Here is a 25366-nt window from a genome sequence, read left to right as displayed (position 1 = left end):
TGTAAAAAGAAATGTGTAAAGAAAAGAATACAGAAGTTTGCGGGAATAAATAAGGGGGTAAAATGCAAAGGGAAAATCGTGTAGAAATAAATATATTAATTAATTAATGAATAAATACATTTAAACATAAATATAAAATAAAATAATTAATTAATGAATAAATACAAAATAATAAATGGTAAAATTAATAAATAAATCTAAAATTTTATAAAAAATAAATACATAAAAAAATGAAAGGGAAAAATTAAACAGAAGAGTGAACAGATAAGGGGAATTAGAACAAAGATAAATAAATAATAAAAGAAGCAAATTTAAACAGAAATATCAATTTATGTCACATTTGATCAATTAATTAATGGCTACATTTATTTTTATATTACTATTGCTACACTTATTCATTTATCAAGTAATTTATTTATTTATTCATTTGTTTTTTATTTTGGCAGGTGTCATCCTCCATAAAAAAATACCAAGCATGCTGCTCCTGTAAAACGGTAATAAATAAAGGCAGACAGCTAGCCTATAGGAAGCATAAAGCCTGAAATATGGCTACAATTTGTTAACTTTGTACTGGCCTATATTGCTCGATTATTACCACTTTACAGATTTCATATCTGAAACTATATTTCTTATATGACTGGCCTTTTCTTAAAACATGACCTATTTTGAATTTAAACTGTTATTTGTCAGCATTATCAAACCGAGATGGACAACACTGATAAAAATAAACAATAATCCACGTTATTGTACCCAAATAAACCTAAGCAGTGGCCTTTTTTTTGTCCTTTGAGCACTGATATGGCAACACAAACTTTTATTAGTTTACAACAAAATGAAATGTAACGTAAAACTTTTCCAAACTCAATATTTGCACATTATTCTTGGATATGTTTTATATTCAGCGTATGAACAAAAAAAGACAGAAGTTATTAAAAAAAAAACTGCAAGTCCAAGTTATATCACTTGGGTCATTTGTAATCTCTTAAGGCTTTGAGTATCATACTAAGCTTTTAATCGCCTGCAGATTAGCAACGTTTGGTTAGCTGATTTTAAACAGTGCAATATGCTTAGTTAAACCGATAAAGCACAGCTTTACTCGTGTATCAACAGGCTACATCTGCCATAACATGGAGATGTCATTGTAAAATACTGGACTCTTCAAAGCTTCCACATAATCTGTATGATAGAATACACACAAAGTGACAATAAAGACCAAAATGTACAAACTACAATTATCATCTGTAAGTCAAGCTCCCATACTCCTTCTGATGTAAAATGACTCTTGCTGGGCAAATACAAGGAGCCAATGGGCTTAAGGCTTTGTAACAAAATACAAAAGGATCAATAATACCGTACAGACAATATAATTCTCATTTGGCAGCAAGACACTAACATACTGTACATACATAATGTAGCACAGGAAATGGCACTGTAATTACTCCTTTTGTTCTGATTTCCACTCAAAAACACCACACGCACACACACACACACACACACACACACACACACACACACACACACACACACACACACACACACACACACACACACACACACACACACACACACACACACACACACACACACACACACGGAATGTGACTTAATCAACAGATTTGGCCTGTTCATTGGACTTCTTTAGGATGCTGAGCAGGTTCTGCGACATGAAATACGGCCTCTCTGCTGATCCATCGTTGCGCTCCAGATCTTCCACTGTGACACGGACAGAAGCAGTTGAGGAACATCATTTAACCAACAGCATGCTAACACTGAAGTATTAAATGTTCTTGTATTCATGCATTGACTATCTATAATCTGTTTTGCCATTCAGCTGATTAAGAATTAAAGGAGCACTCCAGCAATTTAATATTTCACTTCAATAGAGTAAGGACACCTGCGATAGACAGTTAAGAGATTAACTTAAAGGAACAGTGTGTAGGATCTGGCGGTATCTAGCGGTGAGGATGCAGATTACAACTTCTCCCGTGTGCTAAGCGTGTAGGATTGATACGGTGGCCAACGCGAATGGCCGTCTCTAGAGCCAGTTGTTGTAAGAGTAGAGTGCTTAGAGTGTGTGTGTGTGAACGTGGGAAGTGAGTGGTGAAGCAAGAGCTTTCTGCATGATGACGGTGCTACATGTACAGTATATATACATCCTTGTAGTCAGTGTATTAACGTTACATACAGTAACTTAGATGGCGGTGGGCACGCTCCCAGTTTGGAGAAGCAGACAGGAGTACCGACACGGAAGCTAAGTAATGTACTGCTGTGTGGACGCCACGTTAGTTCGGATCCGAAAGTCACACAATAACACAAACAAACTAATCCATCGATGCAGCGGTAGACCAGCAACTTCTGTGTTCCTCGAGGTAAAATTTTTGTGAATGGAGTCTGGTCTGGTAGCTTTGAAGGCTACTATATAACGGCTTCAGTCCCCCGTCAGAAAGGGCTGTCTGATAGCAAGGTAAAGCAATGAAAATATCCTAGATATAGCGTACACTTAAACTGATATTGATTTTTGTTAAAAATACGATTTTCTGCTGCTCCCGTCCACACCCACTTTACCTCATTGCCAGACAGCCCTTTCCGAGGGGTAACTGAAGTCATTATATAGCTCTCTTGAAAGCCACCAGACTCCATTCATAAAAAAAAATAATGTTACCTCACAGAACACGGGAGTATACATACAACCCCATTTAAAAAAAATCCGAACTTACCCTTTGAACCACCTTCAAACTCATGTGTTTACCCCATAACAGAACTACTACGATTAAATACAATCACCTTTAATCAAGATTTACATCCAATAAATATGGAATGTCATCAGTAATTTCATTGGGAAATCAACTTACATCTTCCACAAGGTGACGAACAAGAAAAACGAGTACAAAAGCATCCAGAGAATTAAGATGTTAGTTGTGAGCATTCAGAAGGCCATGTCAACACCATGCAGCACTTAGACAGAGAGAGAGACAAAGAGAAGATAGGGACATAGCAAGGCAGGTGGGATCAGTAAACAACTGGGAAGAGGGGAGGGGGGGTCCAGAGAGAGGTCATGACGGTTGCGTCATGGCAACACAATCACAGCACTTACGCCAGTCCAAAATACCAAGGCAAGTAGGTGGCAATACATGGGATCCCATCTTGCATCTCCACAAGACTGAAGCCAAAAAAATACATAACAGACGTACACTACTGTATATATACAAGTTCCATAGGAAAAAAAAAAGATCCAATATTCATACAGTATATCAAATATGTCTAACATTTTGGTGTCAGCTGGTATTATTGTAAACAGTGAAAAGAGATTCACTATCGATTGAGATGTGAGTGTTCTGACTGTAAACACGGTACTTGGTGGTTCTGTAGTGCATTCGTTAACAGTATTAAGACAACAAGTATTAGTGACAGCAATCAGGCACAGGTTCAGCACTCACAATGATCTACAGATCTTCACGATATAAAAACCAACACTGTTCTAAAACCAACACAAGAGAGCATTTTTTTCAAGCTACAGAGATGCACTGGGCTTTTGACCTGCTTTGACCTTCACACGTGGCCCACGACCCTCTCCAGCTGGACACTCACATAGCAGGGCCGTCTGAAACTTAAGCTTGTTGTATGCTGTAAATTTAACTGGCCCCTATCACAAAGCTGTAGATGCCGTTCTTTCATTCTATATGCCTCATTTGTTTGCCCTTGCATTGCTGTTGACATCTACTCCTGTGGTGCAGAGGGAGGATTTTCTTCCTCTTTCTTTTCATCAGTCTCCTCTTTCTCAGCCTCCGCAGCAGGAGGCGACGCCTCCACGGTCTTTTCCTCCTGTTTCAACTCCTGCTTTTCCACCTCTTCTTTCACCTCGGCTTCTTCTTTCTTTTCAGCCTCCTCATCCTGACTGGCTTTTTGTTCTTCGTTTTTCTCCTCTTTTGGTTCTTCAGCCTCCGTCGTGGCCTTCAGAGGCTGCTCCTCCTCTTCATTGTCCTGCTTGAGCACCGTTTGCTGTTTCAGCTGGATCTCTCCGTCTTGTTGCTGCTGAAGAGGGGTCTCCTCCTCCAGCTTCACCTCGTCCACTTGCTTGGCGGAATCCGCGGAATCCCCCTGCTCGACGCCATCGCGGTCGTCCTCCAGCTTCTCGGTTTTGGAAAGGATCTCGTGCAGCGTGGGGGACATGAAGTACGGCCTATCAGACGAGCCGTCGTTTCTCTCCAAGTCCTCACCTTTTTTTGCGTGCGTGGGGATGCGCATTTTTGTGTTTTTGATTGGGTTAATGGAAAATTAGGGGAAAATGGAAACATGAAATAAAGGGAATGTGTGAAAATAAAGTAAAGCAAAATGAACAGGGGAAACAAAGAGAAGAGGAGTCAGAAACATGGCAGGAAGAAGAAACCAGCATTTCAGCTTGAGGCAGTTAAAACAGGAAGAAGAAAGGAGATCAGACTGAATGCAAAATTACTCACAGAAGCAGAGGAACAGTGTGTCCACACACATGGCGTACACGCTGAAGAATCCGTGGGCGATGAGGTAGGATCCCACTACCACCGTCTAGGTGAAGAAAATAACACACATCAAGACCTCTGCTGTGGCATCAAAGCCCAAGGGGGAACTCAAAGGATCAATATAGCTGCTTCTCACCAGTATCGGCACCCAGTAGTAGTTCAGAGATGGAGCAGCCTCCTCTATCGCTTTGATTCTTCCAGAGAAGAAGAAGAAAGAGAAGATGCCTGTACAGAAAACAGTGAATTCAGCTAGAAATCCAGACAGATCCCTCTCCAGTGTAGAAAACAGACACTTTTGGTCTAAAAATAAAAGCTCTCTTACCAACGATTCCAACAATGAGGAGCTTCCCAAGAAACAGCAGGAAGTCAGTCACTTTATCTAAAACAGCCACCCTGTGTTGAAAAATATGAAAGTAAATCACAATTAAACTGGGCTGAGAATAGCTTCAGCATTGATTAAATGTTGTAGTCTAATTCTTATAGAATTAAACATTGTGGATATTAATTAGGGCTGTCAGAGTTAAAGCCATAATAACGTGCCACTAATTTCTTTAGCACATTAACGCAACTTGCGATTTTTAGGTTGAAGTGGGCTCAGTTTTAAAGCTAGAGTGAAGATTCTGGCATCATATGAAACTAGAAAAAAAAGCTTGTCACATAGGAGGCTAAATAACGCTCCAAACTTGCACAAAATGTTGGCGAGGAAAAACTGGCACGGCCATTTTCAAAGGGGTCCCTTGACCTCTGACCTCAAGATATGTGAATGAAAATGGGTTCTATGGGTACCCATGAGTCTCCCCTTTACAGACATGCCCACTTTATGATAATCACATGCAGTTTGGGGCAAGTCATAGTCAAGTCAGCACACTGACACACTGACAGCTGGCCTTCAGTTTGCCATGTTTTGATTTGAGCACATTTTTTATATCAAATGCAGTACCTGTGAGGGTTTCTGGACAATATTTGTCATTGTTTTGTGTTGTTAATTGATCTCCAATAATAAATATATACATATATTGGCATAAAGCAAGCATATTTGCCCACTCCCAAGTTAATAGGAGTATTAAATACTTGACAAATCTCCCTTTAAGGTACATTTTGAACAGATAAAAAATGTGTGTTTCATTTGCGATTAACTATTGTAATCCATTGACAGCCCTAAGTCTAATGCTCATAGAATTAAACATCGTAATGAAATCCCACCTGACAATGTTCCTCATGAGAAGGAAAAAGGCATCTCGAGCTGAGGGACAGAAACTTTTTCCATAGATGGCAATCTGGAGAAAAACAGCAATTTACCACTTTAAAACCTGAGCAGACCCAACATCTCTCACGCAGCTGTATCCGGTTACAAGGACTCACCATGATGTAGGCATTCCTGTTCAGGAATTTGATGCATTTCTCCAGACACCAGAAGCAGCACTTCATGCAGCTCAGCATGAATTTAGCAAACTTGTTCTGAGCACCTGAAGGATGAGAGCAAGAGGGTTACAATTCATTTATGATTGCAGTATTAGATAACCGGCATTATTCTGAGCTCTAGCATCACACCTGCATCTATCCAAAAACAGGATTCAAGACTAACCAGTTTAACAACAATATCCTTTATGCATATTAAAGGGATAGTTCAGTGTTTTGAAGTGGGGTTGTATGAGGTACTTATCCATAGTCAGTGTATAATCACCTTCAACTCCACTAAATTCTGTTTATATCATGCTACTAGCACTACTAGCTACTGGCTGACAGCCGGTTGTTTGGGAACAGAGACGTTAATACATCCACCACTGTACAGGCTTACAGCATACAGCCCATGGGTGTATTATAAGATAAAAAAGTGATGAATTACAGCCAATATATCCATTATTACAGCCGCATACAGCTAGCAGGAAGCTGGCAGGACGGGATATGTCATATAAATGTGCAGGGCGGTGCAGTCCTTTGGGTTTGATGCACGTTCTTTATGCCGAGAAAAATAACTCTGGATTCAGCTATTAGTTAATTTTACAACTTTTAGCACATAATGATTTAAATGAGGGCTTTTAAAGTGTTCGTACTGGGAAGTTGATTTACCTTAGAAAAAAATATCCTCTGATTTACAGACGTCTCTTTATACAACCATAGTCACAGACTCATTGGCATTTTCACTGCAGCGCCATCTGGCGGCTGTTGTCAAAAAAGCATCAGAGTTTCATCTCTTTGCTTCTATACTCTTTGCCCCCAGTTTGGAGAAACAGACAGGAGTTACCACACCGGAGCAAAGTAATGTACTGCTGTGGACGGGGGCAGCAGCAAAATGTTTTTTAGTCACCTAAAAGAAAGGCCCAATTAAAAAAGTCAATATCAGTTTAAGTGTACGCTATATTTAGAATATCTTCTGATGGATAAGTGAAGTGAAAGTGAACGTATCTATACTGTTTTTGTCAACTGAGTCTGTCTACTTTGAAGAGAGCATAGATGAGTTTCACTTTCAGTTCAGTTCCCTGTTGGAAAGGGCTGTCTGACAGCAAGATAAAGTGGTGAAAATATTCTAAATATAGCGTACTATAACAGTCGAAACTGTGAAAGGAATACTGTGTTGCTTAGATACGAGGGAAGCAACGTCATCAGACAGCGCATTGTGTTTACAGAGGATTAGGATTTGTGTGGTCTCTATTTTGTTCATGTATGATAAAGTAGAATCTGTAAAACTGGGCTTGGTAAGGTTGATGTGTTAGTTAATGAAGTTAGCAATAAACTACGAGTATTGTGGAAACCCCCGCACCTGCGTGGCCGTGAGTGTTTGAGTGTCGTCCTCTGCTACGCTCTCTAAGCTACCTCAACCGTAACACACAAACCCAAACTGTTACAGTACACTTAAATGGATTTTGATTTTTTTTCATTTTGCTGCCGGCCCTGTCCACAGCAGTACATTGTTTTGCTCCTGTGCTGGTACTACTGTGTGCTTCTCCAAACTGAGGGTGTGCCGACCGTCATCTACTGTAGGTAATACACTGACTATGGATAAGTATCTCATACAAGCCCACTTCTAAACACCCGACCTATCCCTTTAACAGACTCATTGGTAAATATAGGACAATGAGAAAGATACACAGTCAAGTAATTTAGAAAGTCAGTCGTCTTGTTATGAAGTTAAATCTTCTGACCTTTCAACTTGTGATCCAGGTACTCCAGAAGGACCCTGATGACCTGGACCAAAGACAGGATCAGAGAGCCAAAGGCCAGGGAGCCTGTGTGGTATCTGGACAGGAGGAGGGAACAGAAGCCAACCGTGAGCGTTAAAAAACTCAGCGTAAGATGAGCGCCACATGTTTTGATAGTTCTAACAAAAACAGGGGATTCACAAGCACACAGTGGACATACTGCACACACAAATACAAATTCAGACTCTAACCGGAGAGCCCGTCCCAGTGAGGAGAAGATGGGGTAGGCGGGAATATCATCAGGCTTCTTGAAGGCCCAGTAATACGAGGCGAAGGCCCCCGACAGAGTGACCTGGCCCAGAGCCGTCACGAAGTTGGCGCACCAGAAAAAGAGGAAGACATTGTAGAACTGGAACAGGATGAGGTATTTGTGGTAGAGGGTCTCCCCACCATAGAAGGCAAACAGGCACTCTGCGTCAGGACACTGAGCTGAAATGTTGGAGGTGTTGTATGTCTAGAGTGAAAGAAATGGAAGAACGCAGGATTACAGAAGTGAGTTTTCACACAGTAGACTATGATGAGAAGTGTGATGCTGTGCAGGTAAACAGGGACACAATCAAACAGTTTCTACCTAAAAGGTGTCAAATATAAGCCGAATATTTGGCTTTTTTGGCTGAACCCCACACGTCTTCAATCAGTTCAATTAATACGGCAGTGACATTTAAAACATACCTCGGGGTTGCAGGTCTCTAGTGCGTACTCGCACTCAGAGTTGTTGAACACTTTGTACACCTGCTCATTAGACGTGGACAAGAAACTGGTCAGAGCGGTCAAGGATATTACGTCAACAAAGGGTGGATGTCTCTTAAAAGGTCACAATCAAGAGACATCTGCATCACTTTAAAATGTATGGAAACATGACAAAAACTAGAAATATGGTAGGAAATATTTCTTTAAAAAAAGTAAATAGCATAGAAGACTTTATCATAAGAACTGGAGAAATGTAGGAGTTGCATACAAATGGTATAGCCTTGAGAAGTAGTAAATGGGATGGATTGAATGTTCAACTGATGAATTGATTGGCTAATTAACAGAGATGCTCAATCAAATTGAGAGGTTGTCCATTTCATTAAATTAGGTAATTTTTAAAAAAAAAATTTTAATGATGCCTTAGCATTTTTACTGCCTTTTGTATGCAAACATTGTTTTATACATGATTTCTTCTTTATTTTCTTTTAAAGGGGAACTATTATGTTTATTTTCAGGTGCATACTTGTATTTTGGGTTTCTACTAGAACATGTTTACATGCTTTAATGTTCAAAAGACGCTTTATTTTTCTCATACCGGCTGTGCTACAGAACCTCTTTTCACCCTCTGTCGGAAATACTCTGTTTGAGCTGCTGCCCCGCCCCCTTGAAAAGCCCAGTCTGCTCTGATTGGTCAGCTGGCCCACTGTTGTGATTGATCAACCAAACCAAACTCTTTGGACTCCGCTCCAGTCAAACTAGTTTTGTTTGAGGGTGTGCTCATAACTAGCCGTAATGCAAAGGTGTTACTTGATGACATCACCACGTTATGGAAGAAAAGACAGGACTTCAAGCAAGGCGTTTCAGGCAGTTCAGGAGCAGTGTTTCTGTTGGGGAGAGTAATTCCCTTTGGCGTGGACTTAGACTTTGTGACTTTTCAGACCTTTTACATGCACAAAAAACTATATAACCTAATATAGGAAAGGGAAAAAGCACAAAAGCATAATAGGTCCCCTTTAATGCAAAATATATAAAATATTTATATGAATAAAAAAACTCAGTGTAGAGTTGGAAATCTAATTTGTGCAATTAAAAGTGGAAAAAGATTGTGACACATTTATATTTTGACCATCTTTGATCATCATCTGAACAGATGAAAGGATACACAGCAGTGATGGCCCAGTAAGCGATCACCACTGCCAGGAGGGCAAAGGTCAGCAGTGGGTAGAACAGCGATGACATCACGTGCCCAACAGCTCTGAAAAAGACAACAATCAAAACGTTATATGAACAGTTTAGTTATAATACTCTGGAAACGAGGGTGATGAGAGCTGTGAGAGTGAACCATAACAGTAACAGTGAGCTGGAAGAAGCTACAGTAAAATGAGCTGAGGGGAGCTACGGAGTTGGGTGATAATTCCATAGATGTACTGTATATAAATTCACATACAGTAGAAACCGCATTGGCTGCTTCAACCCGTCACTGCATTACGTCAGCGTCGCTGCCATATTGGGGAGGTCAGAACTGGCCTGTAAACACATACAAGTGAAAGTGGGAGCTGCCGTTTCTCTGGATAAAAAGGACTATAATGTTTATATTTCTCAACTGAATGCAGCTCTCCCGTTCACTTGTATGTGTTTACAGGCCAGTCCTGACCTCCCCACTATGGCGGCGACATTGATGTATGATACAAAGGCCAACGCAACATCTACATACAGTATATAAATCTATGGATAATTCTCTGTGGGTTTGTCACTAACAGCAACCCCTTTCACATTAATCAATTGTCATTATATTGATTAGTGCAGCTTTAAAATATGTGAGCAGGTCTGGTCACTTGTCTACCTCAGCTGAAAAAACAGAACGGAACGACGCTGCACAACGCCACACACGACCAACTCAGACTGACCTGCTGGCCTCTTTGATGAGGGCGATGGCAATCATGATTCTCTTCCTGAGGAAGATGAGAAGCAGGATGATGATGACCTCCACAATAGCCAGGATGATCACTGCAAAACAGAAACGGCATTCGATTAACAGGACTCATAAATGCTTCATGCAGAGATGTATTAATGACTGAAAGTGTGTTTGTGCATACTGAAGGCCAGCCAGGTCTGTCTGATCTGCAGGTAGACAGAGAAGTCCGTCTGCAGGCCAAGGTCACGGATGGTGACGTCAGAGCCCGGCGCTTCCTTCAGACTCGCAAATTCCATGTAACAGTGGAAAATCCCTAATGGCAAATAAAAAAAATAGTCCAAATATTTAGAAATGTTTTATTTTAATGAAAGTAGATAACTTCAACATCACAACAAGATTAGGACTTACCATATCCGATGACTATAATAACCAAAACAATCATGACCCAGACCATGATGCCGGCCAAGAATCGCAGCAGGACGATGAAAATCAAGCTGACGACCATGGCGATCACCAGACCACTAGAGAGGGTAGACACATCAAACGTTGTATCATACTGAGTTAACAACCGAGTCTTTTAGCATTTTGGCCTGTGAACTAGACAGTTGCGATCATGCATATTTTCTGGTTTCAAAATGACCAATTGGCCGAGGTCGGCCTTGAACACTCAGATGCTTTCATGTACTACTGTAAGTGAAAACATTCAACAGCCATGATAACCGTGTGTGTTTCGACAGCTACAGTAGATCAGCTGACTGAATCTGAAATAACATTTTCTAACATCATAAACGCGCATCTTGTGTTAGTCAACAGTAATTATTGAAATATACCACCAGTACAGTCAAAGTAAAGAGTAAAAAAAAAAAAAAAAAAGCAAAAATATAATCAACAACAGAATATAGACACACGGTAATAACAGCTACCCTATAAAATTATTATATTAAAGTAAACATTCTAGAAGTGCAACTTAGTATGCCCTTTTAATGTACACAAGTACACTGAATCTTACAATAAAGTGCTTTTTGTAAGTATACTTACATTTTTATGAAGTGAAATTATAGCACACTTTAATAAAACATACAAATAGTGTATTACAAATGCCTTTCAAATAAGTATACTTGTCATAAGTACACTAAAATACCACGATAAGTATTTGCAATTTACTTTTTAAAATTACACTTTCATACAATTTACAATACACTTATAAGAAAGTACACTTTTTTATAAATACACTAAAATACCACTAAGTATTGCAGAATTAGTATATTTATTTTTAGTAGATTGAAGTTGAACTTAATGACATCTATTTAGATCTATATTCTAAATATACTTTAAATTAAGCACAAAAAGTACAAGTATACTTATAATAGATTTTATATACTGTAAATTATATTTACAGTATACTACTTTTTGACCTGTGTTGGATTCCTGATGTTCTACCACACTGTTCTGTTACTGTAAGCACTAGAAAGTGGACAGACTTACAGCAATATCCAGTACCAAGACTGAGTGTAGTCCTCAAAGATTCTCATGGCCACCTGGCGAGCTTCAACAACCACATTTGATTTCCTGTAAAAACAAAAAAGGGGAAATGAACATTGTAGACATCTGCCAAGTATGGAGCCCTAGACCTGACTACATTTAGTAAAGGGTTGAAAAATCAATCAATCGATAAATAAATAATACTGTTAAGATAAATAATTACAATGGAGAAGTGAAGCCAATACAGACGTGTCTTAAACTTGCATTCTTTCTAATAGCCAGCAGGGGGCGACTCCTCTGGTTACAAAACATGAGTTTATGGTCTCAATTGCTGGTTTCAAGTCTTCTTCAGTACAGCATGATGTTCATTTAGTAAATTATGGTCCCATTTAGAGTCAAATAGACCATAAAGCAGGGTATGATTTAGGGCGTTGTCCAGTCTGGGAATTGTCCGTGTTTTCGTCTTACAACTTTAACCCTTTAACAGTGTGTTTTCAGTTCATGAAAGTTCATTTTGGTTGCCTGAAAACATCTTATTCAGGGTTCGGTTGTTCTTAGCTCCACCCTCTTGTGTCACTTCTGGTTGCAAAAAACCAACATGGCGACAGCCAAATACCAAGACGGCAATGGAAAAAATGCCGGCAGTCCACAAACCAATGGGTGACATCAAAGTGACTATGTCCACTTCTTATATACAGTCTATGTGGCTAGCTACTAAAAACACTGGTAGCTTAACACACCACCCTTTTCAGCTAGCAACCTAGCTGAAGCTAACATTCATCATAAAACTACACTAGCCAGTGCACATAATGATTATAATATCATCTATGTGCCGCATACTGCTGCAGCATCACTGTATAACAGTAGTTAAATCAATTTACTATACTATTCAGTTTCAGGGCTTCATAGCCATTATATTACTGACTTACATGATAGATAAAGTTGTAACTTCAGGATGTAATTCATTCTGAAATAATGTTATTATTATGTTATTCATTTTATAGGCTCATCATGTCACTGCAAATTAAGATGACAAATAATGGGACTCCAGCTGCTGTTGGCAGCAAGACTACAACATAACAGCCTGTAATACTCATCATCTTGATATATAACATGCGGGGAGCATTGCAACCGCCCCCAGTGGGAATAACGCTGATCGAAAACACTGACATAAAGACCCTACAGGGAGCATATAAATAGAGCAGAACCAAAGCAGGCGTGCAATGTAGTAAACACACATCAGCGTACAGAGTAAATACGAGCATTAAGACCTTTAAGTAGTGAGGTGTGATATGCTAGCTGTCAACTGACACAGCATAGCAACATGTGTGTCGAGAGTGTCAAACCTGAACTGGTTATCTAAACCACCTAACAGTGTTTTCTCTTGGGCTTAAAAGTAAAGGTTATTTAAATTTTTACTGATTAATCCATATATATTAGTTTTGATTATTCAATTAATCATTTGAAAATGTAAAAAAAAAAAATGAAGACAAATGTCCACTGTTTGTTTTGCGAGAGCTCAAGGTAATCTCTTCAACTGCAACATTAATGTTCTTATAATATCAACATATTGTGTGTTGCCATACAGTGAAAAGGACTCACTTGGATGCTTCCAGCACATCTGACGCATTGATATTGACGCCCTGTCCGGCATCAATAATGGTCTCATTGCCCACCATCACCACTCCACCTTTCATCGTTGCCAAGGCAGGAAGGCAGCGACGCGTGACTGTGGAGGGAGGAGATGATCTGGTTATGTGTAGTGTTCTATTTGTTTCTGTTTCACACAGAAACCACAGACTTACAGATGCAGCAGCTGATGTGAGAGAAAGTAAGTTCAGGAGGTGAAGAACGAGCATCTCACTTACAGGCTTTACTGGGCATCAGCATGGCAGGACACAAGCCATCCCTCAGGAGCTCGGGAGGACTCTGAACCATGAAAAACAGCTTTCAATGTACCTTTTTTTTTGTCATACCCTAATGCATGTTTCACAGCATTGCTTTTAACATGTACAAAAAAGAGTGATCAAATTATTTGAATACTTACCAATTTGGCGAAGTCTACTCCATCCTTACAGTATCGTTGGTAGTATTCACGGTCTTCTTTGTTGCCTAACTTGGCTTTCATCAACGTCATATGCCTGTCAGGACACCTTTCCACACATAACTGGACACAAATAACAACATACAATCATGACAATTAGCGTGATTCTTATAGGAAGGAGAAAAACGTTGCAATGAACATAAAAGATAAGGAGATATTGTTTCTGACCTGTGTGGTGGGACACTGGAATTCCAGCAGCGTCAGAGGGCTGGCACATTTCAGGATGTTAAAGTAGAACAGAAGAGGCCTCTTCCTGTTGCGTGACAACAGTAAAACAAAACTATTATTTGGCCTGTATCATAAGTAAATGAGGGATATCAGATTACAGTAATGCCTATAATTTAGGGCTGTCAATCGATTAAAATATTTAATCGCAATTAATTGCATGATTGTCTATAGTTAATCACGATTAATCACAAATTAATCACACATTTTTGTTCAAAATGTACCTTAAAGGGAGATTTGCCAAGTATTTAATAATCTTATCAACATGGGGGTGGGCAAATATGCTTGCTTTATGCTAATATATGTATATATTTATTATTGGAAATCAATTAACAACACACAAATATTGTCCAGAAACCCTCACAGGTACTGCATTTAGCATAAAAAAAATAAGCTCAAATCAAAACATGGCAAACTGCAGCCCAACAGGCAACAACAGCTGTCAGTGTGTCAGTGTGCTGACTTGACTATGACTTGCCCCAAACTGCATGTGATTATCATAAAGTGGCATGTCTGTAAAGGGGAGACTCGTGGGTACCCATAGAACCCATTTTCATTCACATATCTTGAGGTCAGAGGTCAAGGGACCCTTTTGAAAATGGCCATGCCAGTTTTTCCTCACCAAAATTTTGCGTACGTTTGGAGCGTTATTTAACTTCCTTTGCCACAAGCTAGTATCACACTAGCTTTAAATCTGACCCCGCTACAACCTAAAAATCGCAAGTTGCATTAATGCGTTAAAGAAATTAGTGGCGTTAAAACAAATTTGCGTTAACACATTATTATAGCGCTATCCTTGACAGCCCTAGTATCATTATATGAAATACACAAGATAGTCAGAATGTGAAAAGTTTCCAAGGACACATATAGTGTAGACATTATGTTCATACAGGTCAGGTGACTCACTCCAGATTGGTTCCAGCTTGTCCGCAGAACTGCCCCCTGCTATCGGTGGGGTAGATCACTTTCCTGGGGTCACCCTGAGACCAGGCTGCACAGAAAAGAATTAAAATCATTCAGAACAAAAGCCTACATCAGATCAAATGACAACAAATATTAAAGTGGAAAGTCGCACATTTCCAATGTATGAGTTATCTCTTTGCTGGCAATACATGACATTTAAATAGAACTCCAGTCCATAAAGACAGACTGTTCATACTGTAGAAAAGACATGGGAAAAGGTTGCATTCAGGGAGAGCAGATAGACAGAGCATCACGTCTTAAATATGTACATTGCATGTTTTCTATTGATGGTCATTTTTATTTATCTTTCTGTATCAACTAATGCTGTACTTGGTATCTATGGTAGACTCACTGTATCTAAGGAGTCTGGAAACAGCCTTATACACCACACTGATGAAAGTAAGGTAGCCAAAAATGTTTGGTGAAGGCTGTACCGGAGGAGAGCTGTGCGATGTGTTTACATTTTTTTGGTCTTAAATAAATAATGTACACTATAGTGCTTAAGCAATGAAACAGTATATATTGTAGTAATGTAGGATCAATCTTACCGACAATACCGACAGCAAAGTATCCCAACAAGGCCAAGATGAAGAGAATACAGCAGAGGATATCTGTGCAGCCCCTGAGGAGAGGAGAGGAGAGGAGAGGAGAGGAGAGGAGAGGAGAGGAGAGGAGAGGAGAGGAGAGGAGAGGATTGTTATTTGTGTCTTGTTCTACAGAAAGAAAAGAATAATGATCAGTGATTGAAACAGACGTCTCACCTGTTATGAATTGGCCCTTTGAAGTTTGGGTCAAACTTCCTGGTGTCCCCTGGGGATGAAAAGAGACAACAGGCTTTTTAATGTCTCCCACTATAACTTGTTTTTGAAATGTTTAACTTCATTATGATGGGACTATTATACATGCACTAAAGATAGTTAACCAAAAACCTGTGGTTTCACTTCAGGGACCACAAACCACTTTTGATTGTAAGGTCTCAATGAAGACCTAAATGAAAACTCCTTAACCACCAACTGCTGGTAAAAAGTTGTTTTTGGCAATTAAACACTATTTCAATCCCTTGGTTGTTGACGATACTGACACTGAAATTAATATCACAATATTAATAGGAATATCTCTTCAATATCATAATAAATATAGATAAAAACAAACAGATAAAACACTTCAAACGTGTTTCTAATTAACATTTGCTTGAAATCACTACTTTGGACAACTGAATTTAGTAAAATAAATCAGCATGATTATATCATGATGATACGATTCCACTGAATAATAATATAATAATATGGAATAATTGTCCAGCCCTAGTTGAGGATGCTCTTTACTCTCCTTACATTTTGTCCTTGTTGGTCAGTATACTCTCTCTATATACTGAATACCATAATATAATATACTAAAATGTGAAGGAGACTCTGTACGCTGTAAATGTCACTGCTGGATTATGAGCACCTCCAACACAGTAATTGTACGTGTGTAAAAATAACTAGTACTAGTACTAGTACTATAGATTTGTATGTGACTGAAGATTTGTGGCTAAAATTGATATGTAACTGTTTATAAGGTCTTATAATTAAGTTACACATCCATCAGCATTGTCATACAGTATTACAGGAATGTGTTTATTTTAGTATTCAGTGGTACCAAAAAATAAAGGGTCCTCTCACAGCAAACATCCCTTGATGGTTTGCTAACATTGTTACCTAGTGGAATGTCTGGTGGCCTATGGTTAAGTGACCATATTACCGCAACGTCCCTTTGTGGATCCCTTTGTTGTACGTCATCCCCCCCTTTTTCTCCCTGCATTTCCTGTCTGTATATGTACTGTCACTATGAAATATAAAGGGCAAAATGAGAAGAAAAAAACAAAAAATTGTTCAATACCTTTTCCTTTAGTACTTTTGAAGTGCTTATTGTGTCATGCTGGTGGCTATATGGCTACTTATGTATCACTGACTATTTAAAGGTCCCATATCATGCTCAGTTTCAGGTACTTGTATAAGTATTTTGTGTTTCTACTAGAATATGTTTACATGCTGTAATGTTCAAAAAAACCTTTATTTTCCTCATAATATCTGCCTGAATATACCTGTATTTACCCTCTCTGTCTGAAACGCTCCGTTTTAGTGCATTTCAACAGAATTGCATTGCTAGATAACAGTTTGGGTCCATATTTACTTCCTGTCAGCTGATGTTATTTACATACACTGCAACAGGAAATAAACTGGGACACATTTAGAATGTTTATGTTTAAAACCGTGTAATGGTCTAAATATTGTATATTTGTGACATCACAAATGGACAGAAATCCTAACGGCTTGTTTCAAACGCACAATTTCTGAATACAGGCTGTGTGTATTTCTCCGTATATTGAGCGTTTTGATAGTTTTAAAAGTATTTATACAGCACTTAAACCTGCTTTATAATATAAAAGACATGACTCAGTTTTTACAATATGGGATCTTTAAAACTGAGCTATAAATCAGTATCACTGCATTGTTTAGACACAGATTACACACACATACAAATGGCATTTCTTCCAAGAATTTACACTATATTAAAAAGTATTAATACTAGGGCTGTCAAAGTTAACAGGAATTCATTTTTAACGCCACTAATTCCTTTAACACATTAACGCAATCGATCTTTCGGAGGTTGTAGCAGGCTCAGTTTTAAAGCTAGTACAGATACTGGCATCTTATGAAACTAGAAAACCTAATGAACACATTGGTACCCACCATGTCATACTAGCTTGATAAATCTCCCTTTAAGTTACATTTTGAACAAATAAAAAAATTTGATTAATTTGCTATTAATCGTTATTAACTATGGACAGTCATGTGATTAATCGCGATTAAATATTTTAATCGATTGACAGCCCTAATTAAGAATGTATTGGTATCTACGGTAGGGTATATGAATAAGTTCAATGTATGCGTGCACACAAAGACCTCTATGCATACGGGAGACACACATACATAAGTGTAAGGCCGTGTATTGACAAAGACAAGACATTCTCCTGAACAAAAGGATTCTTCTGCCTGAGTGCAATGCCTAGCAACCCACAAAATGGCTCCCCGGCGACGGTGAGCTCCCCGTGGACATCACCAGCCGCCATGGAAACACCTCAGACAAGGCAGAGGAGAAGCATCGACCAAGCCCACTCCGCCTACAGTGAGGACGTCTTGAGCTAACACTGTGAGTCATGAATGTGCTCATCCCTCATTTCCAGACTTTTCTGAATCACACCTTGAAATATGTTTTACACAGGAAATCAGCTAGAATTCAGCAAACCGACATCCTCTTGTAAGATAACCAGACTCTGAGCTATTATGCAACCTGTCACATTACTGGAAGTGTCTGCCGCAGACTTCATGATGATTGATGAAGCAGCGTTTAACTGTTCTTTGAATGCTCCGTTCCAGACACAAAGTGGGAGGTAGAGGTGAGGCCAGCTACTTTCAGTCACTGCCTAGTGCGCTGCTAATGCACTGACACTAGCGTACACACACTCTGCCCACACACTACAGACACGAAACTGGCACCACCACAAATAAAGCGCCACTGGACTTTGTATTTTAGGTAATAAGTGACTTAAAGCGGTCCATCAACATCACAACTAGTGAACATGAGCCATTAGTCAAAGCAGCAGTAGACTATCTGACAAGCTTCAGTAATATCAACAAGATATTCAGCAACAAATGAACCTTCAGTTCATCATAAATCAGACTGTTATCGTACCTTGACCGTCGTATTTTGTCATCCTGCCGTTAATTCTGTCTCAGTTTCTGTCATGGACGGTTTTTATAGATCTCTCTCAGTGTGCTGTGTTGTTTCTGTAAGTCTCCTTCCTGTATGAGGTGTTTGTCCTTCGAACCTCTAACTCTTCACTTCCTTCTTTCAGTGTATTCACAGCTCTGCCTTCGCCTCCTATCTCTCTCTGGTCCCTCTCTTGACTCAGAACTCGTCGGGGGAATTGCAGCAATAACAGCATTGATGGGGGAATTGAGAGCGGAGCAGCAGAAGCAGCAGAAGCAACAAAGACTTGTAGCGCCTGTGAACCTGCTGTTGCCAAAACTGACTGAAGACTAAAAGGTTTTACATGTCTGACTACAGGGACATGATCTGGAAATCAAAACAGCCTTTCACTCCGGCATCATAACAGTTATTTTAGGCTTCATCACAATCCGTCTCACAACACAGCACTTGTTTTGTTGTCGCAGTACTATAAAACACCACTACTGTACAGTTTTCTCTTTAACTCGTATCTTATGTGATCTATGGCCTTCTCAGCTTCCTGTTTCTACTTTCAGCTGTATTTTCAAGCTTGTTACAGCACTGCGACCACATCCCGCCCTTCTAAGTGCTTTCATATTCAATCGTAACTTCCTAAACAATGAACAAAGACGTCTTGAGATGGTTTCTTGCATTGTTAAAACAATGATTTGGTTATGATGCATTGTGTGTGTCTGACACATGCGAGGCGGTGAGCTGAACTGCACATCAGAGATAAGACCGTCCTACATGTTCTCTGGTGACACATGACTGTGGTTTTGATGGTCTGCCCACTTCTTCCGCTGCCATGTGACACAGACTGACAGCATGCCATAGCATGAAATACAATACTAACTACTGATCTAATACACGTGCCTGTTACATACACAGCGCCATGTCCTTGCCCATACATACAAAACCTTGATCGTCTTTAGAAATCTAGTTTCCTTCTCCTGTATTGGAGCTGAACAGATACTGGGTTTTTAAGGCTCATATCAAGAGTTAGAGACTTAAAGTAGTAGTTTGACATTGTCAGACATACGCTTATTTGCTTTCTTGCAGAGTTAGATGAGAAGATCGAATCCACTATCATGTCTAACAAAGAACGTATATTACCAAGAAGGGAAAGTTAATTTGTTGTTCCATTGCAACATCAGCGCCCAGCAGCAGAGCTAGGCTTCCGCCATTTTGGACTGAAAGCGACTACCGGATGCCAGTAAAACGTCCGCCTAAAAAGCGCCTTACAAAAGTAAAACAAAAATATTTCTATTCTGTTGTCATATTATACCGATAAAATATTATAAATATAATAAGTATTTGCTGTGTCTTTGCTTCTATACTCTTTGTGTCTATACAGTACCGTGTTTATATGCTAAATATGGAGCAAGTGGCCAGTTAGCTTAGCTTAGCTTAGCATAAAGACTGTAAAGAGAGGGAGACCGCTAGCTTGGCTCTGTCTGAAAGTAACAAAAAAGTGTTCATTTGTGAAGATCATCTTGCAAGATCATGCAAGTATCATAAACATGTTTGCCACAGAGCTTATTTTCCGCAATAATCCCAAACCCAGTGGAAAAATCCCATTGTTTTTTTGTTGAGGGAACCCAGGGCGATGCTAACTTCCTGTTTGACCCACAAAAATCCGTCATCCCTGGAGCACTCTATTATCGAGATATTATTGTTAACCATACTAATTCTGGCCAAAAAAGATTGCTTCTGTGTTAGTGCCCTGGCTAAGGTTAGAAACTGAGTTATACTAGTTTTTGCATAGTATTTATTTATATAAAAAAAGTTGAAAGGGTTGCACTCCTCCTTGCCATCACTTTGTGTGTATACATTTCCTCTTTCTCTTTACTGAAGGGGATAAACATTGTTTTTCCATCAGCCTTTCATTGGCAGGAGCATCTGCTAATGAGAGAGACACAGCTCCATTAGAGCTGGAGGAACAGGCGGCTCTTCGCCCGCTTTGTGTCATAAAACAATCTCTGATTGTGCTGAAAAGCATTCCAGCACATTTGTTGTGTAAATGTGGCCAAATGTCCTGTAAATAATAGTCTTGTTTGTTTATGTAATTGGCAAAATTGATGGGACAGTGGGTTACTAGTCACGGTCTCAGTAGATGTAGCGACCTTATAAGTAGAGATTTTTTTTAAAAGGTGTAAATGTTGCAGATGATTTTGGGTATTCTGAGTTCCTCAGGTAGTTCATGGCCAACTCAAGGGACCCTGATGGTGGAAACCCACAGGGCCTGCCAGACAATTAGTCTGTATCCAGGTCCACATGGAGTTCAAGACGTCTGCCAAACATTACTGATCTTAACAGTATTTAGTAATATCATGAAATATTTTTTAAAAATTGAATGGAGACAATGCTAAAAGTGAAATAATACGATCTCTGCTTCTGCTGACAAGATGATAGTCACGATTGTAAGTGTGTATGTGTGTACATGTGTACGTGTGTACGTGTTTGTGTGTGTGTGTGTGTGTGTTAAAGGAAGTGATGATGTCATGACTGATGTGATTCACTAATGGGCCCAGAGGGGTTATCAGATGAACCCTTCCCTGGCTACCTTAATGGGTTAGTGGCCACTGTGGTTGTGCCTGTCTGTGTGTGGGTGTGTGTGCCTATCTGTGTGTGTGTGTCTTTATCTAGCCTGTAGATAAAGATGGCTAATATATGGGACTCACAGAAACTACTGTGTGTGCTACAGTTTTACTGCTGCATCTAGCAGCTGTTACTGCTTCAAAAAACTCTCCTTTGACAACTACTAATGAGGTCTCTGGCCTACATACTCTTAAAGGGAAAGGAGGAAACAAACATTAAAGTCTCTCTTTGTAGAGCTAAACACTTAAAAACTGACAACCACTGGCTCAGATCACTGCTGCTCTCTACTCTTCACAGAAACAGCTTGGATCAAACAGCTACAGTTTGTCTGATTTTCCCAAAGCAACAGTCCAAATGACAATCACTCATTGTGAGACATTTAGAGTCTCTGTGTGTGCTCATGCATGTGTGTATACACGCAGTGTGTGAGTGGTAGGGGTGGGCGATATGGAGAAAATAAAATATCACAATATTTTTTACCAACGTGACGATATTGTAGGGTTGACTATTGGTGCTTTCACAAAATATTTATAAAATTAGATATTTGATAAATAATCATCAGTAATGTGGATATAATGACTGGGTAGTGGGTAAAAGCAAATGGGAAGTGGGTAAAAGCAAATAATAGAACAGCTACAACAATCTGGGAAGTTCAGAAAATGACATCACTTTACTGTAATACAGCCTTTAAAACCAGGAAAAGACAACACTGATGCCATATTACGATATCCAAAATCTAAGACGATATCTAGTCCCACATCACGATATGAAAATAATATCTACATATTCCCCAGCCCTAGTGTGTGGTAATGCATCTGAGTGTTTCCTAGCTTAATATTGACTGGAAGCCTCTTGACTGTGTCTGCTGCTGAGTGGGTAGAGCAGGCAAGGCTGAACACAATCCAGGCGGTGCAGGCTGCAGCCTGCCTGCCTACAAGCACTCCAGCTTAGATAGAGGGAAAATGTAGTAGTAGCTAACAGTAGTAGGCAACCAGAGACTGCTCACAGGTCAAACTCTGCTAGTAAAAACTGCTGTTTAAGATAACCGGCGAGCCGGAATGTGCATTGTGTGTTTCAATCGTATAAACCTTTATCTCCGGTTTAAAAGGGCTGTGCTTTTTGACCTCTTAGCCTTCATGGGGGAGGAGAGCCGAGGAAAAAGAGTTGTCGTGGTAAAAGGGAAAGCAACAAGGAAATGCTCCACAGTGGCAGCTCTATATGGATTGACTGGAGAGGATGTGCGCTTTAACATGTTGGGCGTGGGCGGGTGGGAGCATCTCACATTGTGAAAGAAGGAATAACAATCTGACAGCACTAGTGTCGTCTTCCCAATTAAATCCCAGTGTGAAGGCCCGCGGTTTGCTTTTGAGCTATGGCCATCCTCCCATGTAACAACACTGACAAGGGGGTATTAAAGCAAGAATAACACCGCTTACGAAAACTTCATGACTCAACAGTCCATATGAACAACAACCCAGCCCAGAGACAAGAAGGCCGCGCCAGGCTTCTGTGGGTTTGCTAAGTTGAGAAAATGCATGTGTGACACAAATAATAATCGCCAATGAGTCACATCTTTGGCTGGTAGCCTATATATGGGGGATGGATTTTCCATAATTATGTGCAAGCAAAAAAAACAGTGTGAACAAAAGCAATTGTGAAGTGTGAGTAACTGTGTGTATGAAATGTTCATATGTCTATATACAAAATGGGTTTTTTTTAGCCCAGGGGAAAACAAACCTTGATTTTTGTGTGTTCTTGCAGTACAGAATAACCTGAAAGCTAATTTAATATAAACCCATCAAGACAAGCCTTGTTTGAATGGATGGCAACCTACTTTTCTTTATCAGCCTGTTTTATCAGTAAGCCATATTCCAATAATAAAGGTTGAGGTGCATAGGCTAGTTTTGGTTTCATTGGATATGTGTAATTTGCAGTATACAGGCTGTTAAAATAGGGCAAACTGGCCAAATACAACCACCCATTTACAGCATGGTGCTTCATTCACTGTGTGTGTTGTCAAATGAAAAATTAAAGACCAGTATAGTGAGATAATAGATGAGAACTGCTCTGCTGTGGAGGATGAGGATGACTCCAGATCTGCATGAGGTCCACACCCATCCATCCCTTGCAGTCATTGTTTCCATTCCTTCCCCCGTTTAGAGCACAATCAAAGACAGTCAAATAATAAAGCTGTTCTTACCATATTTAGGGTCGGGGTTTTTCTCCTCCAGCTCCATTCTCACACACTGCTCGGCTCCTCGCTGCTGATCAGACGTTAGACAGGACAGTTACCATGGAAATGTCGAGGGAAAAGACACCAATAACAGTAGCAGACCGCTTCAGATTGAGCTACAGCAACACAGAGAGAGAGAGACCATCCCAAACCAAGCTGAAGCACGGCGCATTCCAGGCTAACGGAGAGGGGGGCGCAGCCAATCAGAGAGCAGAGCTTTGTGAGTGACAGCTGCCACAGCCAATCAGAGTGTGCCTGGGCGGGCTAAATCATTTGGCTTGCCCGCTACTTCAATGGAATGTGAAGAGAGCAAAATGTGTTTCTACAATAAACATAATGAATTTAGAAAGATGTTTAAAATGGGTTTCCTTTTCTTGATTAAGAAAAAAAGTCGCTTAAAGGGTCATTTAATTGCTGTCTTGTAATTGCTTCTCCCCATTTTGTCCATGTATCTGTTTTTATGTTTTTTGTTTGTTTTTTCCCACTCACAATGTTGTTTGAAGAAGTCTTTATAGATATTTAAATCAATATCTTCCTCACAAACACTAATCATACACTTCCATGCAACACACACACACACACACTTGTCTTTGTTGATATATTTACTGTATTGTTATTGTTGTTATTATATATATATCTTATCCTAATTGTTTTGTTATCACTATTATGTTGTCATATTATTTCTTTATATTAATCTTGTCTCTAGGTGGAGGCTTCAGATAAGCCCAGTGGGGTTTTTGCCTCTTCCTGCACTGTATATTATTCATTTATTTTTTTGTTATGTTGTATAGTCTTAAATTGTGCAAAAAAATAAACAAAATGAACTCAGAGCGTTATTTTTTGCATTTCTTATTTTAACCTTATGTGTGAGAGAAAATTCACCCAGTAAATAAAAGAGCACAGCAGTGGTGAAAAATAAAGTAGGCAACATTTAGTTAACTGAACAATCGAGAGCTTCTTGTAGGCCTATATTATTATGCCACTTTATGCTTTGATCTGTACTCCACTCTATATATACATATATGAAAGCTTTAGTTACAGCTGGTGTGCCAGTTAAAGTGGCAGTAGGCAGAATGTTTTTTAAGCGTCATTGGGAGAAAATATTCCATAATAACCTTTCAGCATATTGTAATTCAAGTGTTCTGAGAGAAAACTAGACTTCTGCACAGCTCTGAATAGCTCTGTTTTCAGGCTTTAGAACATCTAGCCCGTGATGGGAGACTTTGGCCAATCACAGGTCATTTCAGAGAGAGAGATTTCTCTCCTCAATTTTTTTCAGAATCATCTTGTAGTGTACTGTTTAGCTGTAAAATCAGAAAGTTTGCTCCGGCTGGTGGGTGGTGCTTGGTATTTCCTCAACTTATCTCAACATGGCTGCCGGGTCACAACTTTCTCATTTTACAGCTAAACAGTACACTACAAGATGTTTCTGAAAACATTTGAGGAGAGAAATAGGCATTACAGTAACGGCATTTATACTTGATCAGCGCTGCCTATAGTTTGACCGTTTGATCCGAGTTCTCCCGGAGTGAGAGATGATTTTTTTTCAGATGACCTGTCTCATGAACTACTGTCTGGATATAGTGACCGTTTTATAAAAAAGACAAACATTTAGGAGAGACTATCTCATGTCTTTAATGACTCACCTGGCTGGAAGGTGAACTGTGACAGCAGGTGGCTGCCCCG

At 39.5% G+C, this 25366-nt stretch overlaps 1 protein-coding gene across 4 annotated transcripts; it reads right to left on the bottom strand.

Annotated features, from left to right (window-relative positions):
- Positions 1–870: 870 nt before the first annotated feature.
- slc44a2 (solute carrier family 44 member 2 (CTL2 blood group)) lies at positions 871–23833 on the bottom strand. 4 transcript variants are annotated; one of them, XM_074628863.1, is made up of 22 exons: positions 23648–23830; positions 15837–15885; positions 15624–15697; positions 15019–15103; positions 14056–14140; positions 13831–13950; positions 13652–13712; positions 13386–13512; positions 11787–11870; positions 10710–10822; positions 10483–10614; positions 10294–10393; positions 9549–9641; positions 8369–8453; positions 7888–8150; positions 7640–7734; positions 5859–5962; positions 5700–5773; positions 4819–4889; positions 4633–4721; positions 4458–4542; positions 871–1713 (listed from the first exon to the last, which is right to left on the bottom strand). In XM_074628863.1, the coding sequence occupies exons 1-22, from the start codon at positions 23682–23684 to the stop codon at positions 1604–1606; spliced, it is 2136 nt and encodes a 711-aa protein (XP_074484964.1). In that variant the 5' UTR covers positions 23685–23830; the 3' UTR covers positions 871–1603. The 4 variants fall into 4 exon arrangements, with proteins under 4 accessions (XP_074484964.1, XP_074484965.1, XP_074484962.1 ...); XM_074628864.1 differs by lacking the exon at positions 23648–23830 and adding an exon at positions 18814–18959; XM_074628861.1 differs by lacking the exon at positions 871–1713 and adding an exon at positions 2774–4217 and having other exon boundaries at positions 23648–23833.
- Between the last annotated feature and the right edge of the window lie 1533 nt (positions 23834–25366).

This window comes from Sebastes fasciatus, chromosome 3 (genome assembly GCF_043250625.1).
Source record: "Sebastes fasciatus isolate fSebFas1 chromosome 3, fSebFas1.pri, whole genome shotgun sequence".
NCBI classification, from domain to species: domain Eukaryota; kingdom Metazoa; phylum Chordata; class Actinopteri; order Perciformes; family Sebastidae; genus Sebastes; species Sebastes fasciatus.
The sequence above is the reverse complement of the archived record's forward strand: the minus strand, read 5'-3'. Positions and strand labels throughout refer to the sequence as shown.

What these genes read in the sequence shown, in the direction of transcription:
- slc44a2 (XM_074628861.1), bottom strand. Translation starts at nt 23,684, where the DNA reads ATGGAGCTGGAGGAGAAAAACCCCGACCCTAAATATG. An exon ending in ACAGACCTGGCTGGCCTTCA is followed by an intron (nt 10,394 to 10,482) that starts GTATGCACAAAC and finishes TCTGTTTTGCAG; the next exon opens with TGATCATCCTGGCTATTGTG. An exon ending in ACTACTGGGTGCCGATACTG is followed by an intron (nt 4,543 to 4,632) that starts GTGAGAAGCAGC and finishes TTCTTCACCTAG; the next exon opens with ACGGTGGTAGTGGGATCCTA.